At 36.3% G+C, this 16,588-nt stretch overlaps 1 protein-coding gene across 3 annotated transcripts in view; it reads right to left on the bottom strand.

Moving 5' to 3' along the window:
* The window catches only part of CERKL (ceramide kinase like), a 116,000-nt gene that overhangs the window by 60,811 nt on the left and 38,601 nt on the right, over window positions 1–16,588 (bottom strand). For 2 of the 3 annotated variants that reach the window (XM_032356123.1, XM_032356122.1), the window contains exon 2: window positions 12,464–12,703. The exons of the other annotated variant lie outside the window; for it this stretch is intronic. In XM_032356123.1, coding sequence (XP_032212014.1) covers window positions 12,464–12,703 — 240 coding nt within the window. The remainder of the gene's footprint in view (window positions 1–12,463; window positions 12,704–16,588) is intronic. 3 annotated transcript variants of the gene reach the window in all.

Raw genomic sequence — 16,588 nt, forward strand, 5'->3', positions numbered from 1 at the left:
ATCGTGATACTCTTGTGGGCTAAGAACATGGGCTGGGGAGCCAAACTGCCCATGTCTGTATCCAAATTTAACAATTTTACAGTTATGTGACCTTGTGCAAACTTTCCACCTTTCTGTCTTGTTTTCCCCATCTCAAAAATGGTAATGATAACAGTCCCTGTCTCAAGGACATTGTGAATATTAACATTAGTTGGTATATGTGAAATACAATGATGCTAATAATGATGAATTCTATTAGTATTTTAGTATATATGCTATAGGGAACTAACAGTCCCTCTCACCTTCCCCTCTGAGAAGATGATGCTTAAGCTTACTTTTGAAGGACTAAAAGATTTGGGAATGTAAATTCTAGAAAAGCTCAACAAAAACTTGGCAAGCTATGTGATAAGAACAGTTATCCTTTATTGAGTGCCCACTGTTTGGCACACACTGCATTTAAGTATTGCACTAACCTAGCTAGGTTGGCATTAGATTTTACAGCTAGGAATTCAAAAGCTCATTGAAGTTATGAAGTAAAATACACAGCTAAGTTAGTGGCTAGGAACCAAACCTTGACTACCCAAATAAAAATCCCATTGGTCAATAAAAATCCCAATGACTCATTCATAAACCCAGCAATGATAGACTCTCCATTCACTGAAGTTAAAAGAGGACAAAAAGAAGAGCCAGCCATGCTGCCATCTTAGATCATCCCTTCCACCCAGCAGTTCTATCAGGACTACATTGTCACCCTATTCCTGACAGATTGAAGAGTATCCATGGTAAGCAGTTTAAGTTTCAAAACTTGTGGAGTTTGAACTTGAAAGTCTTTATGCAGAGCAGAATGGAAATATTTTTGATATCATGGACACTTTTGAATGAAGAACAGCACTTCCTGGAAGAAAATTCCTAGTAAATGCTGGGCATGTATCCTGTCAGATTGTTTTCAACCTTCCAGTCTTGCTGCTCCAAACTTGGGGAATGGGAAACCCCCTCCCCTTAGACTGCACAGGGGCCTCTCCTTTGCCAAGATCAAGTTTCGGTATTACCTGGCTTTTTCAGCAGAGCAATTTCATCAGATTCTCATCTTCTAGAAGTTACTCAACCTACATGGCGCATGATGTCATCCCTCCCGGTACTACCACAGTTTTTGTTCTATTTTGTTTTTAAGATTTTATTTATTTATTTGACAGAGAGAGAGATCACAAGCAGGCAGAGAGGCAGGCAGAAGCAGGCTCCCCACCGAGCAAAAAGCCCGACGCAGTGCTCGATCCCAGGACCCTGAGACCATGCCCCAAGCCGAAAGCAGAGGCTTTAACCCACTGAGCCACCCAGGTGCCCCCTATCACAGATTTTAAAATTCACATTCTTGACAATAATATATTTAGTTTCAAATATATGGCACAGTCTGTTACACTTTGCCTTTTAAGAAACCAAGACTACTCTTTTAAACCAATATATTAAGATTTTAAATCTTTCTCTGGGGAGGCAGTAGGAGGATAGTGAAAAACTGGTGGATTTCTGACTTGGAACAACATGGGTTTGAACGTTATTCCACCCCTTTAAAACTGTGTGACCCAGTGCAAGTCAATTAATCCCTCAGAGTTCTTTCCTTAGCTATCTGCAGGGATTTAAAAAGTCTTGACCATGATCAGTGTGTTGCAGATCAAGATTAAATGAGTTGCCTTATGTTAAAAGCATCTGGGACAATGCCGAACACATACCAGAGAAGCAATATATTCAGCTCACTTCACCAACATTTACTGAGTTAGGCAAACATTTGTAACATAACAAACATTTATGGAGTACTTACAATCTGGGAATCCCAATTCCACATGCTTAAAAAATCTGTGCTCAGAAGAGCTTACAGTCTAATAAGGTATCACCTACATATGCCAAGAATTAGAATGGAAGCAACGACTCGTTCTATCAGAGGTATGAGAAGTGCTACCAAACCGGAAAGAGACAAGTGCCTGATTTTGCTATGTGGCTCAGCTTTGCAGAGGCTTTGCTGGCTACACCACTTGAGTGCAAATGGGACTTCACTGGGCAAACAGAAGATGAGAGAAACAGATAAGTAATCTTTGCCACTTACGCAGCAGCAAGCAGGAAAGCACTGTGGTACAAGAGAACTTGGCCTGACACTGAATGTCCCAGAGAGCCCAGGAAGCCAAGCACACCAATAGGCTTCACTTGTTTGTGCCCACCTCTCTTCTTTTTATTAGAGAACTAACTACGGGTGTCTAACTAGTAGAAACAGAAGAGCACACTTTTTCAAATTTCGCACATTTCCATTTAAGGTAATTTTTCAAAGGAAAAAAAAACAGAAAATAGGTGTTTCTCTTTAAGGATGATAAGGGCAAAAAAAATGTTGATTTGAAAATACCATCATCATGTTTCAGCGTGTAGCCATCGCAAATATCCACCCACCTGCCTCAAACAGCAACAAACATTCATACAAGATTACAATTCCTGGAGTTGCACATAATATCGATATAAATAACACACAATTCCATTAGCATTAATGGTAGTCTAATGAATGCCAGGGGGCTTAATAATAATTTGTCATTTAATATGAAATATTATGTACTTCCTACTTATGCATACTGTGAGGATGCTGCTTTATTACTTCTTTACCTCATTTCTTTCCAGTGAAAAAGTTGTTAAGTGACAATTCATTATACTCTCATCTAAGTACTGATGCAACTTTTAATCTCTCATGTTAGGCTTACAGCATTTGTGATTCACTTATCAAACTCTAAACATAAAGCCTAGAAATTAGACACAAACCATTATTTTTATATACGCTTTAAAATCCTTTAATAATAAATTTAAAAAAAAAGAACTGCTATCTTTTTCATAGGTGCATGCCAGATCCCTTTCAAGGCATCTGAGAAACCACAATAACGGTGACAATCCTAAGGAGGAATTCTTTTTTAGGACTAAGAAGTGCATTATAATGTCACTGCTCACCCTAACTGTTGGGGGCAAGCATTAGAACTCCAATCTAGATGCCTGATTCGTAATGCTTGGTTGGGGTGTGGGGGGGTATTATACAGTGAGAATCTTCAAACAAGACGATATACCTCATTTCTTTTAAGAAAAGGATTTAGGGTGCCTGGGTGGCTCAGTTGGTTAGGGCGACTACCTTCAGCTCAGATAATGATCCTGGGGTCCCAGGATCAAGTCCTGCCTTGGGATCCCTGCTCAGCGGGGAGTCTTCTCCTCCCTCTGATCCTCCCCCTCTTCCCATGTTCTCTCCCTCTCTCAAAGAAATAAATAAAATCTTAAAAATTTTAAAAAAAGAAATAAAGAAAAGGATTTAAAGTCTTTTCTTTTTTCCAGGACAGAGTCTAAATTGTACAGTAAATAAAATACATTTAAGAACTGTTGACTCTACCACAGACCTGAAAGGTGATAACACATCAGTTAAGGGTTCATGTTAGGGAATCAGACAGATCTGGATTTGTTCCCAGCTCCTTCACCACGTATTAGCTGTTTAACCTCAGAATAGAAAAATTTTAAACTATTTTAAGCCTTAGTTTTCTCATGTATAAACCAAGAGATAATGTGTATATTAAAAATTTAATTATACTATTTGCTGTCATGCATTCTTTTAATTCCTCAAACCTCAAACAAAACTCTTAATATTCCCCTTTTAACATGAGAACATATTTGTAGTTCTTGACACTATGAGGATTTAATGAGATAATTAATAAAAATTACTTATAAAAGTGGCACATAACAAATGCTTAATAAATGTCAGAAACTATCATTAAGATTTAAAATTTTAAAATAATGACTTCTTTATAATCTAGTGAAGGAAGAAATGTTAACTAATTTACTTAACAGCATGAAAACTTTCTGTAACATATTACTGGAAATATTTAAAGAAATTCTCATTTAGCCTTTGAATATAATCACATGGTAAAATGTGACAAAGCATACCTAAATGTTTTCTCCAGAGAAGGAATTTAATTATATACAAAAGGCATAGACAAAAGGACTTTAATCTAGCATAAGAATTTGAACTATATCAGAAACAACCTGAGAATATACCTCTTAACTCCTATTCTCAAGATACTCTGTCAATGATTGCAGCAGGGATATAATTTTCTCCTATAAAATACCAATTAGTTGTTTTAAAATATAATTATAGTCAATTACATGCAAAAACATATTCCTCCCTTAGGATGAAAATGCTACAGAGGCCAATAAGCAGCTCTTGGGAAGATGGTCCTGTGTCACTCATGCCAAGTACAAACAACATTATGAGCTCCCTTAGAACTAATTCTAACTTGCCTTTAGCTGAAGGAGTAATGGTTATGAATTAGAGCTGATGCTAGTAGGAAAGAAACTTCAGGGGGCAAGAGAAACTCTTGGCATGCCTGTCAGTCTTTATCAGGCTCTTGTGAACCAATCCCAAGGTAAAAGTCATGGAAAAGAAGTGATAATCTTATATGACTCAGGAATAGGTATTGGCTAACCTTTAAGAATATTTAACAAAGCAAGAATAAGACTATACGTATAATTAATCCCTGGAAAGATACCTTTGTAAGTGTGGAGTACAGAGTTTTACGTATGTTCATTAAACCAAACTGCTGTTCAGATCTTTGACATCTGTGGTCTTTGGCCCTGACAACACATTAAAACCTCAAGGACCATAAGAACACTGAAGCTTGAATTACTGAGACAAATTTAATCAGAACCTCTGAATTCTCAGAATCAGGAATAGCAAAGTCCTAAGAAGAAGGAACTTTTTTAAAAAATGAGATTCATAAATACATGCCATAGCAAAAATGCTATTCTTTTCTATGACAGCCTTGCAATTGAATAGAATTGAATAAAAACATGCATTCTTTCATGTTTTTAATTTTTTCTTGTTTTAGAGGTAGGGAGGGGGCACAGGGAGAGAATCTTAAGCAGGCTCCATACGAGGTATGGATCCAACATGGGGGCCTATCTCACAATCCTGAAAAATCACAACCTGAGTCAAAAATCAAGAGTCAGACACTTGGGGCACCTTGCTGGCTCAGTTGTCTTCAGCTCAGGTCATTAACCTGGAGTCCTGGGATCAAGCCCCACGTTGGGCTCTCTGCTCCGGGGGGACCCTGATTCTCCCTCTCCCCCTATTGCTTCCCTGCCCCTGCTCACTCTCTGTCAAAAAAATAAAATCTTAAAAATATAGACTCAGATGTTTAATAGACTGAGGCACCCAAGTACCCCTAATATTTTTAAATAATTTTTAATGTACTTATTTCATATTCTCTGCTTCTTCTAGCATATGAATTCTTGGCGTTGGGGGGGGGGTGGTAGGTGTCTCCTGTTCAGGTTTGGAATGTCTGGGGACTCTTGTTCACAGTGATTTTTTTTTTTACACTACTAATTGCTGGAATGAAACAATAACTTAAAATGTCAAACTGGTTCAAAATAAATAGTACTTTTTCCTGTACATTATTAAGCAAATTTTGCATGAGTCCAATGTTTCCATACATTTACATTTTCAGTTAGAAATTTGATGGAATTGGAGATTGGTTCAAAAAGATTTTCTTTTTAATATGTTAATATCATTTGAAGAGCTAAGTAGTACTACTAATAATTACTAATTTAATAGAAACTAGTTTAATTTCAGTATTTTTCTCTGAAGGTCCAGCTAGAAAGCAACAAAAAGTTCAAGAAAGAAAAAAAATTCTAAAACTTTGAAGTAAATTTTTTAAACTCAATTTCAGTCTTCGATTTGATAAAATATATTTTCCCTCTCTGCAAATTGAGTTGTAAGCAATATATAAATTTATAAAAAGAAAAAATACATTAAAGTATATATTTAATAAGTAACTTGTACTAAAAAGAATAAAATTACATGGGCAGTCTCTGAGAGTTCCAAGTCTATGGTTGCCATAGTGAGTGTACATTCTGGTAGCTCAAAGACATCAGGTCTTTGTGTGCCCAGCAGTCAGCAAAAAAGAACATGCATGACAGGTTCGAAATACTATGAGGTTATCATCCCCAGGGATAACTGAATCAGAGATTTCCCAATGCTTTACTTCAAACAAAGACTTATTCAGTCCCATCTGAATTATATAAAACACCTAAATTAGAAGCTACACTTGCCCAAGAGTGAGTGACAGGTGCAGTGGACTCCCACCCAGGAGGCAGCTCCTGGGGATTGGGGTGGTGACCCTCCAGAGCTCAGTTTGAAACCACTACAGGAAGCCGACATCATATGACTTTTATTGGACAGAGTACTTCCAGTGGGACTGGACTTTGATATTTACATGCAAATAATCTGATACATATTTAATCGTTTTCTACATAATATTAATATATATTGATAGTAAAACCATATTCAAGAGTGAAAGACATAATTTTGATGTTCTACTCAACTGGTCATAAAACAATCTTAAATTATTTTTTAGTGCTTCAAAAGAGAAACTATCCATATTTCAGACATAATGTCTTTGCAGAAAATAACTTGTCCCTAAGAAGACAAGTATTGCCAATTCAAATAGTACACCATGAAATGTCTGAAGCTATCATACATTTGATATATAACTGCTTATTTTTAAATAATCATTATAATGTTGATCTTTAGTTTATTATTCCTTATAAGTACATCATTTGGCAGTACATCCAAGTAAAATTTGCTATCATTCTGTTCTCCTGTTAAGAAAAATTGTGCCTGACTCATGGTAACATAATGGATATAGCTTAGATTTTAAAAAAATATTTCACCATAATTTTCTTACAGAAGAGAACATAAATATTAAATAAAATCAATGTTTTAGGAAGCCCTAGCTTTTGCTATCAAAGAGAGCATCCTCTGAAGACCAACATCATTATACCAAGGGAACAGATTTGACATTTGGGGGAAATTAGGGAAAATCATTCTTTTTAGGAATAAAAAACAAGTATTAAGTAAATTTTCCATTTTCTCTATTTTTCATAGCTGAAAACTGAGGGAGGCTGTTGAAATAGAGAGCAGGTTGTTACATTACAAAAGCAAGATGTACTCAATTAAATATGGCTTATTTATATTTGCCTACTTCATGAAATTAGCACTTAGAAATGAAATGGAAAAATGTAATATCAGAAGTAACAGTCAACCAGATATGTGCTAAAAATGCCTCTGTTAACTGTGTCTGGGTAACTATTAAATTTTACAAATAAGTTAACAAAACCCAAATACAACAACAAAATTCAACGGTCCTATTTTAGAATAGGTTTGTTTTTGTTTTTTAGACCATGACTTGTTTTGTTGTTGTTCTGGCTTTTGTCTTCTCTGCTCACCCACCTCCCCACCACACCCCCCCTTTTTTTTTAAGAGAGAGAGAGCATGCATGAGCCAGTGGGGGTTGGGGGGAGGAGGGGTGGCAGAGGGAGCAAGAGAATCTTAAGCAGGCTCCACACCTAGCTTGGAGCCCAACTAGAGTCTCATCTCAAGACCCCGAGATCATGACCTAAGCCAAACTCAAGAGTCAGATGCTTAACCAACTGAGCTACCCAGGCACCCTTTCTCTATTTTAATATATGAGTATCATCCAAGATTCTATATTTAGCCCTCTGCTTTTTTTTTTAACTCCTTATTACTTTCTTACAAGCTTTCATCATGCCCATCACATCAACTCTACTTTACCTCCTCACGTTTTCCTCTCAAAAGACCAGCATACTCAACATCTCCAAGAGGATTCTGTAATATATTCCAAATGTGTCTTGAACAGAACATCTTTCCTTCAAATCAACCAGACTTCTGAATTCATTGTTGTCTCTTTAGGACATTACCTTCTCCAAGTTACTTGGGCATGAGACTTCAGAATTTTTTTTTTTTTCATCTTTGTCCTCACGTCTTCAACCTTCTGCTAAGTCCTCCACTGGAGATCAACCAGTTCATTCCTGTAATCTCGTTCAGGTCTGAGTGGCCCTGAACATCACCTGAGGGGTACTTTGTTTTATTCTCTTCTGTAGGGTATCTGTAAGAAAGCCTCTGAATATGGGGGCACGTGGGTGGCTCAGTCAGTTAAGTGGCTGACTCTTGATTTTGGCTCAGGCCATGATCTCAGGAGCATGGGATCCTGCCCAGCATTAGACTCTGTGCTGGGCGTGGAGCATATTTAGGATTCTGTTAATTAACTTAATTAACTTAAGATTTCCTCTGTCCCTTTTCTCTCTCCCCCTACTCCCCCCCCCCACAAAAGAAAGGGGGGGAAAAGCTTTAAAATATATGCTATGGTTTCTAAAGAAGAGGTTTGCTCTGGGTCCAGAGAAGCTTGCAATTCACCATTTCTAGGAAACCCAAATATGCAGAGACTGGGTCACAGCCTAATTGAATAAAAATTAACATGTCTGGTGTACCCACATGCTATATTTAAAGGTTGTGCATGTTTATCTTTGTATCACAGGTATAAAAAATACTATTAAATTACTTTCACCACAGTAACTATATATGAGGCTTATCAGCAACTATATACCAGCCTTATTCAACGGCATTTTTAAAAGATTTTTAATTTCTGAATCAATGATCAATGTTTATGCTCCCTATTGGTCTGTTTATATTTCCTTTGTGGTCCTTAACACATTTATAATACATATTTTCTTCTCTGTCTCCCAGAGCAAGAGTGCTCCACACAGGCATACATCTCATTCATTTCTGTATTCTCAGAAATTAACACAGGGCCTGATACAAAATGTGTGTTGGATGAATAAACCTAATATTGTCTGTTAGCCAATAAAGTTATGGTGACTTTTCTATTACTAAAAATTTAAAAAGATACTGTGTTCAACTGTGTTTAAAAAAAAAAAAAAACCCACCTGAATAGTAAAAGGACTTATTTTCAAACAAAAATTGAAAGCGTTTTAAGACTCCCTTCTTATAAATGCAAATATAAATACAAACTTTAATCTGGCCACTTTTTATCTATGTCTTAAAACTTCAAGTATTTGGGAGTTGGTTTTTTCCTCTTTCTAGTGTTGACCAGTTCTTTCCTCAAAAATTCATCAAATCTTATTCATTGCTCCAGTTCAAAATATAAGTATGCATATTTGAAAATAATCCTTAGTATCCAAATATACTATAATTCTAATTTTAAGATGAATTAGACTAAAGGAAAAACCAGCTGAAGCTTTTAATGTTTTCTTCACATTTATCTTCACAGAATTAAAAAAGGGGGGACGGGGAAGATGTAGAAGACTGGCAGGAAGAAAACTCCAGTTCCTGATTAAAGACATTCATTTAAAATGAACCCATTCAAAAATATATATTTTTTAAATCTGGTTTTGCCACAGAACCAGTTAAAAGCAAGGTTTAGGGACTTAAAATAGTAATGTCTAACAATCAAACATAAGTCATCTATATTTTTATGATGTACATTTATATGTATTGCCCTCATCTACCCTTGCCCTAAAATTCATTCAAGTCTGGTACAAACACAAATTTCTTGGGTAGGGATTTTTAAAAAATGGAAATCAGCAATCACCATCAGCCAGTCCTGATACAGTACAGTATAGCATAGAACAGGGTAGTGAAACATGAGACAGGAGGAAAATCCACAGATAGACCCAACTCTGAAAATCAGAGCTGGAAGATAATCACCCTATTTCCCTCAAGAAAGACACATGCACTTCTGGACTGAGGCTTGAACCAATCATGCTGACCTCTCAGTTGACAGGCGCTTTAATGAACATGTGCATTACATAGATTTGCAAGTAAAAAATAATAATAACAAGAAAAATTTTCTAAAACTGCAACCTTAAAAGGGAATGTTGGTATAATATAAAGTTTGGTAGAGATTTGGAGCTATAAACATTCATTTGTTCACATATTGTTTACATATTGTTATAATTCATATATCATGAAATCAACACAGGACTGTCTCTGAGGGGCATGGAGATGAGGAGGAATTGGCTACTCCTATAAGACTTCTTTTTTTTTTTTTTTTATTTCCAGCATAACAGTATTCATTATTTTTGCACCACACCCCGTGCTCCATGCAATCCGTGCCCTCTATAATACCCACCACCTGGTACCCCAACCTCCCACCCCCCGTCCCTTCAAAACCCTCAGATTGTTTTTCAGACTTCTAAGGTTACTTGGGGGCAAAGTCATTCATCCAGACCATCATGGTTAAGTTCCTTCATTCTCTTAGATGGTTTCAACCCTGTTTTAGTTGTTCACATTGGTTGATTTGAACTGTCCGTCTATTTGTCTGAATCAGCAAAATCACTGTTCTGCAGGAAATTTGCCAGAGAATATGACCTCATATATTTTATAATCTCCAACTCATATCAAACTGGGTTTTGTTCTATTTTTTTTTTTTTAGTTTTTTCTTCCAACTCTTATCAAAGTTACACAAAGTAACACTCCCTGAAGATTGCATCCTAAAAAATACATAAATTTTTCTAGATTTGATCCTAGACCAAACCAAAACATCATTCATTAAGCTGGAAAAATATCTGGGCAGTGTTTTTTGTTTTGTGTACATGTGGTCTGTTTTCTTTAGATAAGCCCCAATATGCCCATAAAATTGCTTTTACTAAATTGAGCTTTGTTATGATGTCCTCTGCTTACTTATTATTGATTTTATGGGTGAGATAGATGCAAGCAAGTTGCCTCTGCAGTCACTCTGCCAGCCCTTCATAAGCCCCATGGGAGAAAATTTTCTCAAGCCCTCAGTGAAAGGAAGAGCTTTGCCTCTCCCAATCCCATGGCCTTCTTATTTTATAGAACACAAGTAACATGAGTACCTGCCCAAAGCAATTTAATTCAACTGAACTTACTAATTTTTTTTTATTTTACTTCAACTTTTTAGAATCTCTTCTCACATAAATTTAAAATAAAACACTGTAAAAGACCCACTGTTAAAGTGGAATGCTTTTAGTTAAATACATATATATATATATATTTAATTAAATATAAATATATTTAATTAAATATAAATATATAAATGTATTTAATTAAATATAAATATATATATATATATTCACCATGTTTCCAGAGACATGAACTCTACTATGCCCACTGTCATTTTCCTGTCTTTTTTTTTTCTTTTAACATTTTATTTATTTGACAGAGAGAGATCACAAGAAGGCAGAGAGGCAGGCAGAGAGAAAGGGGGAAGCAGGCTCCCCGCTGAGCAGAGATCTTGATGCAGGACTCGATCCCAGGACCCTGAGATCATGACCTGAGCCGAAAGCAACAGCTTAACCTACTGAGTCACCTAGGCGATTTTCCTGCCTTCTTGAAAGGATCAGCTCTCCTTGAAAGTCCCAGGGGCACTAACAAGGAAGCATGGGCACCTTAGTAACAGGGTCTCTTATTTTTAATATGTCACTTCAGCTCCTTCTTTATGGGCATAACCTTGTCAGTTGGTTGTCTTTGGTCAATGTGGGTCCTTGGTCTTCTTGATCAATGATGCCTGGCCTGCAACTTTCTAACATCACCATGTGGCTACTCTATCTCTGGCACCTCTCTCTGCCCTGTGTCACCTTAAACCAAATTGCACCATCAACTAAATCAGCTGCCTCTACTCTGTCTGATCCAAATGGCAAAGAGAAAGAAATAGGCTGAAAAGGAAAAAAAATTTACAAGTGTAGGAGAAAAAAAAAATCAATCTTGAAACTCAATTTGATTATATTTTACTAGATATGTTCTAGAAATCTAAATTGCATATGTCTACTCATGCATTTTATTTAGCATATAAAATACAAATGCCATTTAGAAATTTCAGAAACACTAAATTCATTATGAGATAATATTTTAGTACATATATTCTTTGTCCTCTGGAGCTTAACTTTTAGAAAAATCAACCCTTATAAAGACAAACTGTTATCCTCAAGTCATATTATTCATATATGCACTTGCCATCAGTACATACGTGGAAGGAAAATAATTCTAATAGAAGTTCAAGAGACAGGAATAGAAAAATACAGTTTCAAAAACAATTCAACTGAACTAAATTACTTAAGAACTATCATTTCAGATTATTAAAGCTTCTTCATGGAAGTGATCATTCAAGAGAGTTACTGCCCAACTCATTCTCTAAGACTAGCATTACCCAGACACCAAAACCCAGATAAAAGATACAATAAAAAAAAAAAACTACACACCAATATCACTTATGAATATTGATATAAAAACCCTCAACAAAATACCAGCAAATCAAGTTCAGTGACATATTAAAAGGATTATATACTATGACCAAGTGGGATTTATTTCTGGAATGCAAGGATGGCTCAACATACCAAAATCAATGTAATACACCACATCAACAGAATGAAGGGGAAAAAAAAAAAAACATGATCATTAAAATTGATATAGAAAAAGTAGATAACAAAATTCAATTTTCATGATAAAAAACTCAGTTACCTAGGAAAAAAACAATCTATCTTCACATAATCAAGAACTGCTGTACTCACAAATACAGTATCAGGTTCAGATTTACTACAGCAAGTAAACTAAACTCATTAAAAATTCCCCATGAGGAGTACTTACCTGCCAAAATTTTCTTGAATTGTTTAAACCATACATCACAGTGGTCTTCACTTAAATTAATAAGATCAAGTGTAGAATCCTTTAGTTTATTTTGTTCCTTTTTCAAGCAAATGAAGAGAGTGATACCTAGTAAAGTACCATTTCCCTGCTGCTTAGCAGAATAACGTCTTTTCAGTTTGACAGAGAATATGTCCTTGACTTCAATAAATTCTTCTTTACATTGATCATATTTGGAGTCACCTGGAAAAAAAAAATTCCAATCAAAACCATTGTGTCCGTATCTTCTATGTATGAATAATAAGAAGTGAAAATCCACAAAATCTTTATCATGTCTAATTTTACTGATCATGTTTTATGTCAATCCTTATGTGAGCTGGGGAGGGAAAAGAAGAAAAATTGAGTCTATTTTCCCAAGAATAAAAAAAGGGAAAAACAGCATTGAATCCCTGTTACACAAGGCCCAGTCCATTCAAAACCTGAAGATATTCAACAGAAGAATTTCAAGAACTTAAAGCAACATTTCAGTAATAGAAAATTAGCATTATGCAAGAGACTCCTTGGCCCTCATAAGGACAGGAAAAATAATGGGAAAAAGAGAATTCACTAACAGAAGTGAATTTATAAGAATTACAAAAGGCAAAGTGTAAGCAAAATGATAAACACATTCCAGGTAAAGTAAAACATGTAAAAAGGAAGCAGAGTAAAATTCCTGTATGAAACACTGTGAATCCCTGCCAGTCTAGAAAGATCGACCCACCTTAATATTACCACAGTCAGACTATATTTTAGAGTGCCATGAAATTTTACTGGCCATGTTTAACCACAGGTCAGAAAGCATGTTTTGTAACAAAAGACCATTTTAACAGACTCTCAAAGAAGAAGTGTTTTATACTTTCAAAGAGTACTTCTAAAATTTCCACCTGGCCAACACAGAATCACTTTCTGGACACTAAAAGGGTGTCCAGACACCCATTAGCACACTAAAAGGGTGTGCAGGATACACGAAACATGGAAGTAGTCCAGGCCAGTGGTCCCTGAGAGAGGGCAAACGCAGGAGCCACAGGACTGCCCCAGGCTACTGCCTGGAGACCGTTACCAGGCCTCCACGTAAGTAGAGAGCCCTTGTGGAGTGTGGTTGTCTTCATGGGTGAAGCAGGAATGAAGAGACCAGGAAAGCCACAATGACCAAGTTCACTAAGCCACATACTGGAGAGGAGAAAGTTGCAGGAAAGTGAATTCTGCAGAGGTCCTCCTTGAATCTTCAGCTGAGTATATATGACATAGGTGGGAAGCCACGGAGAGAGAACTACCCTAAGGATTAGAGAAAACAATGCTCAGAGATCACACAGGCACTCCCATCTGCCTAAGCGGAAGAATATGGAAATTTGTGAGCCACTGAGGAGAGTACTTGGGAGAGTATGGCCTCCTTAGTGAGCTAACTAAAGGTCGCTCTGATTCCACCTAACAAAGTTTAAAAGCAAACCTCAAGAGGATTAAATTGTTTCCGAGTAACTTAACTACATCCTAGAATAAAGCTCAAGATGATTATAGGCATATAAAAATAACCACCAACTTTACACAGCAAAATTCACAATCTCTTTCATTTGATCAAAGATCACTCAATCAAAAAAGCAGGGGCACCTGGGTGGCTCAGTGGGTTAAAGTCTCTGCCTTTGGCTCAAGTCATGATCTCAGGGTCCTGGGATCCAGCCCCACATGGAGCTCGTGCTCAGTGGGAATCTGCTTCTCCCTCTCCTCTGCCCCTCACCCCGCAACCCCCAGCTCATGCTCTCTCTCTCTCAAATAAAAAAAATCGTAAAAAAAAAAAAAAAAAAAAAATCCCACTGCACGCATGGGGTGCCTGCATGGCTCAGTCAGTTCAGCATCCGGCTGTTTGAGCTCAGGTCATGATCTCATGGGTCATGAGACTGAGCCCCACGTCAGGTTCTGCACTCAGTAGGGAGTCTGCTTGCTGATTCTCTCCCTCTGCCCCCTCCCCCTTGCACTTGTACCTCCTCTCAAATATATCTTAAAAAAAAAAAAATCGCAGTGCATTTAAGAAAGCAGGAAAAAAAAATGATCCAGAGGAAAAACGTCAATAGAAGCAGCTGCAGAGATAACAGTAGCGCCCAGCAGCCACACAAGGCCCTCTCTCAGCTTCCTTCATCCTTTCACAGACTCCACTGGCATTGTCCAGTGGAGCAAGGACTTTCAGGTGCTTTGGGAAGTTGCTTCCCTGTATTCTGAGTGCGTCTCTCCCAACCATTCTGCAAATTACATCCGATGGTTCATAAAGCACACAAAGCATGGAAAAAGAAACAAGTCCTTTTCTCAGTATTTATGGTGGTGGGGTAAGATGAACCCTAAGTCAATTTGTTGGGCCTATCATTTCCTTAGAAAGTTCAGGCTTCAAGTCTGTGTTTGGTAACTTCTACTGTCAGCCAGAGATATATGGCCAGGGTCTCTACAACACCTGGGAGGGACAAGGAGATCTTACATCTTTCCACTACCTTCAAGGATGAAAGGAAGCAGGCTTGTCAAAGGTGCTCCTTCCAGGCTAATCTCATAATATTGATTATGACCTTGTCTCTTACGCAAATTTATTTTTTTTTTATCTAGAATAACATACAATAAGTAAGTGTTCCAAGGAAGGATGAAAGGAAACCAAGAACCACTGAGGAAAAGAAAAAAAAATGGAAAGGATGAAATAAAGTCCTCTTTTCACTAGAAGACCTATATTATAATTTGAATTGTTTACCCTGTGTGTATTTTACTTTGGCAATAAACAATTCAAGGACTATTCTAATTTAAAGCTTCTTGCAAATTGAAAATTTAAAGATTCTAAAACAACAACCAACATCAAACTTAGTAGTAAATACCAGAAGAATTTCCGGAAACAGTATAGGAATACTTATTATCACTCTTATTATTCCCAATTATTCTGGACATCTGGTCAATACTATATGAAAGAAAAACAAAATAAAAGTTGGTGGCGAAAGGGGCAGAAGGGGGGCTAAAATCATAGCTTTTTACAGATGATATCACAATATGTTTGCAAAACCTACAAGAATGCATTTAAAATCACTAGATCTAATAAGAATACCCAGTAAGGAAGCTGGTTACAAATATTTCAATACCCAGGAAGAGGGCAGAATGGGGATAAAGAGATAGATACCTTGCCAATTAACATATTATACCTAGGAATAAATTCAGCAAAATGATTCTGGACTTGCTATTCCAAATGTTATTCCAAACATACTGAGAAACAAAGAACAATAAATGAAGAGCTATTAAGTTTTGAGATTACATTTTTTTCCATGCATATTCTCATTATTAAGTAACCACTTATAATGCTATAAATGGCATTCCAGTCAAAATCTCCATGGTATTTTCTTTGATGTAAGGGGCAAGGAAACCAATCAAATGATTTGCAAATCTTCTTGGAATAAATGTATTATATCAATGAAGAAATGTTTTAAATGTACAGTAATGGGGGGAGTATATGCCTCATCAGATATTGATATTTTGTAAAGCTGTAATAATTAAAACATCTAGGAATAGATAAAAGAATGGTTCAAAGAAACTTGTATACATTTAAAAAGTCACTAATGTGATAATAGTGGCATCTAAACTCAGTGGGAAATATTCAGTAAAAGGTTATTTAGAATGGGTTAATTTTTTGAAAAGGAAAAAAATAGAACCCTATTTCATAATATGGACCAGTTTTTCTAGATTAGAAAAAACTTTATACAACCATAAATTAGTAAAGTCCTAAGAGTGACAGTAAAGGCAGACATACAGAGACTGAGATATTTAACATAAAAATTATCCAATGCAGACCTGAAACTAATATAACAGTATCTTAAATATACTTTAATAAAGAAAGAAAAAAATTATTCCATCGCCTATAGACACCTAAAGAACCATACATAGATGTCCCAAGCAGAAGCCAACCAGGCAGAAATATCTGCAACATACGACAGTTAAATAATCTATTTAATCAAGAAACAAAACACTTCAGTGGCAAAGTATATAAAAGATCCAAGCAGGCATTTCACAAAAGAAGAAATGCAAATTGACCAATAGACATATGAGAAAGTTCAATCTAATTAGTAATCAAAGAAA

This window comes from Mustela erminea, chromosome 8 (genome assembly GCF_009829155.1).
Source record: "Mustela erminea isolate mMusErm1 chromosome 8, mMusErm1.Pri, whole genome shotgun sequence".
NCBI lineage: Eukaryota > Metazoa > Chordata > Mammalia > Carnivora > Mustelidae > Mustela > Mustela erminea.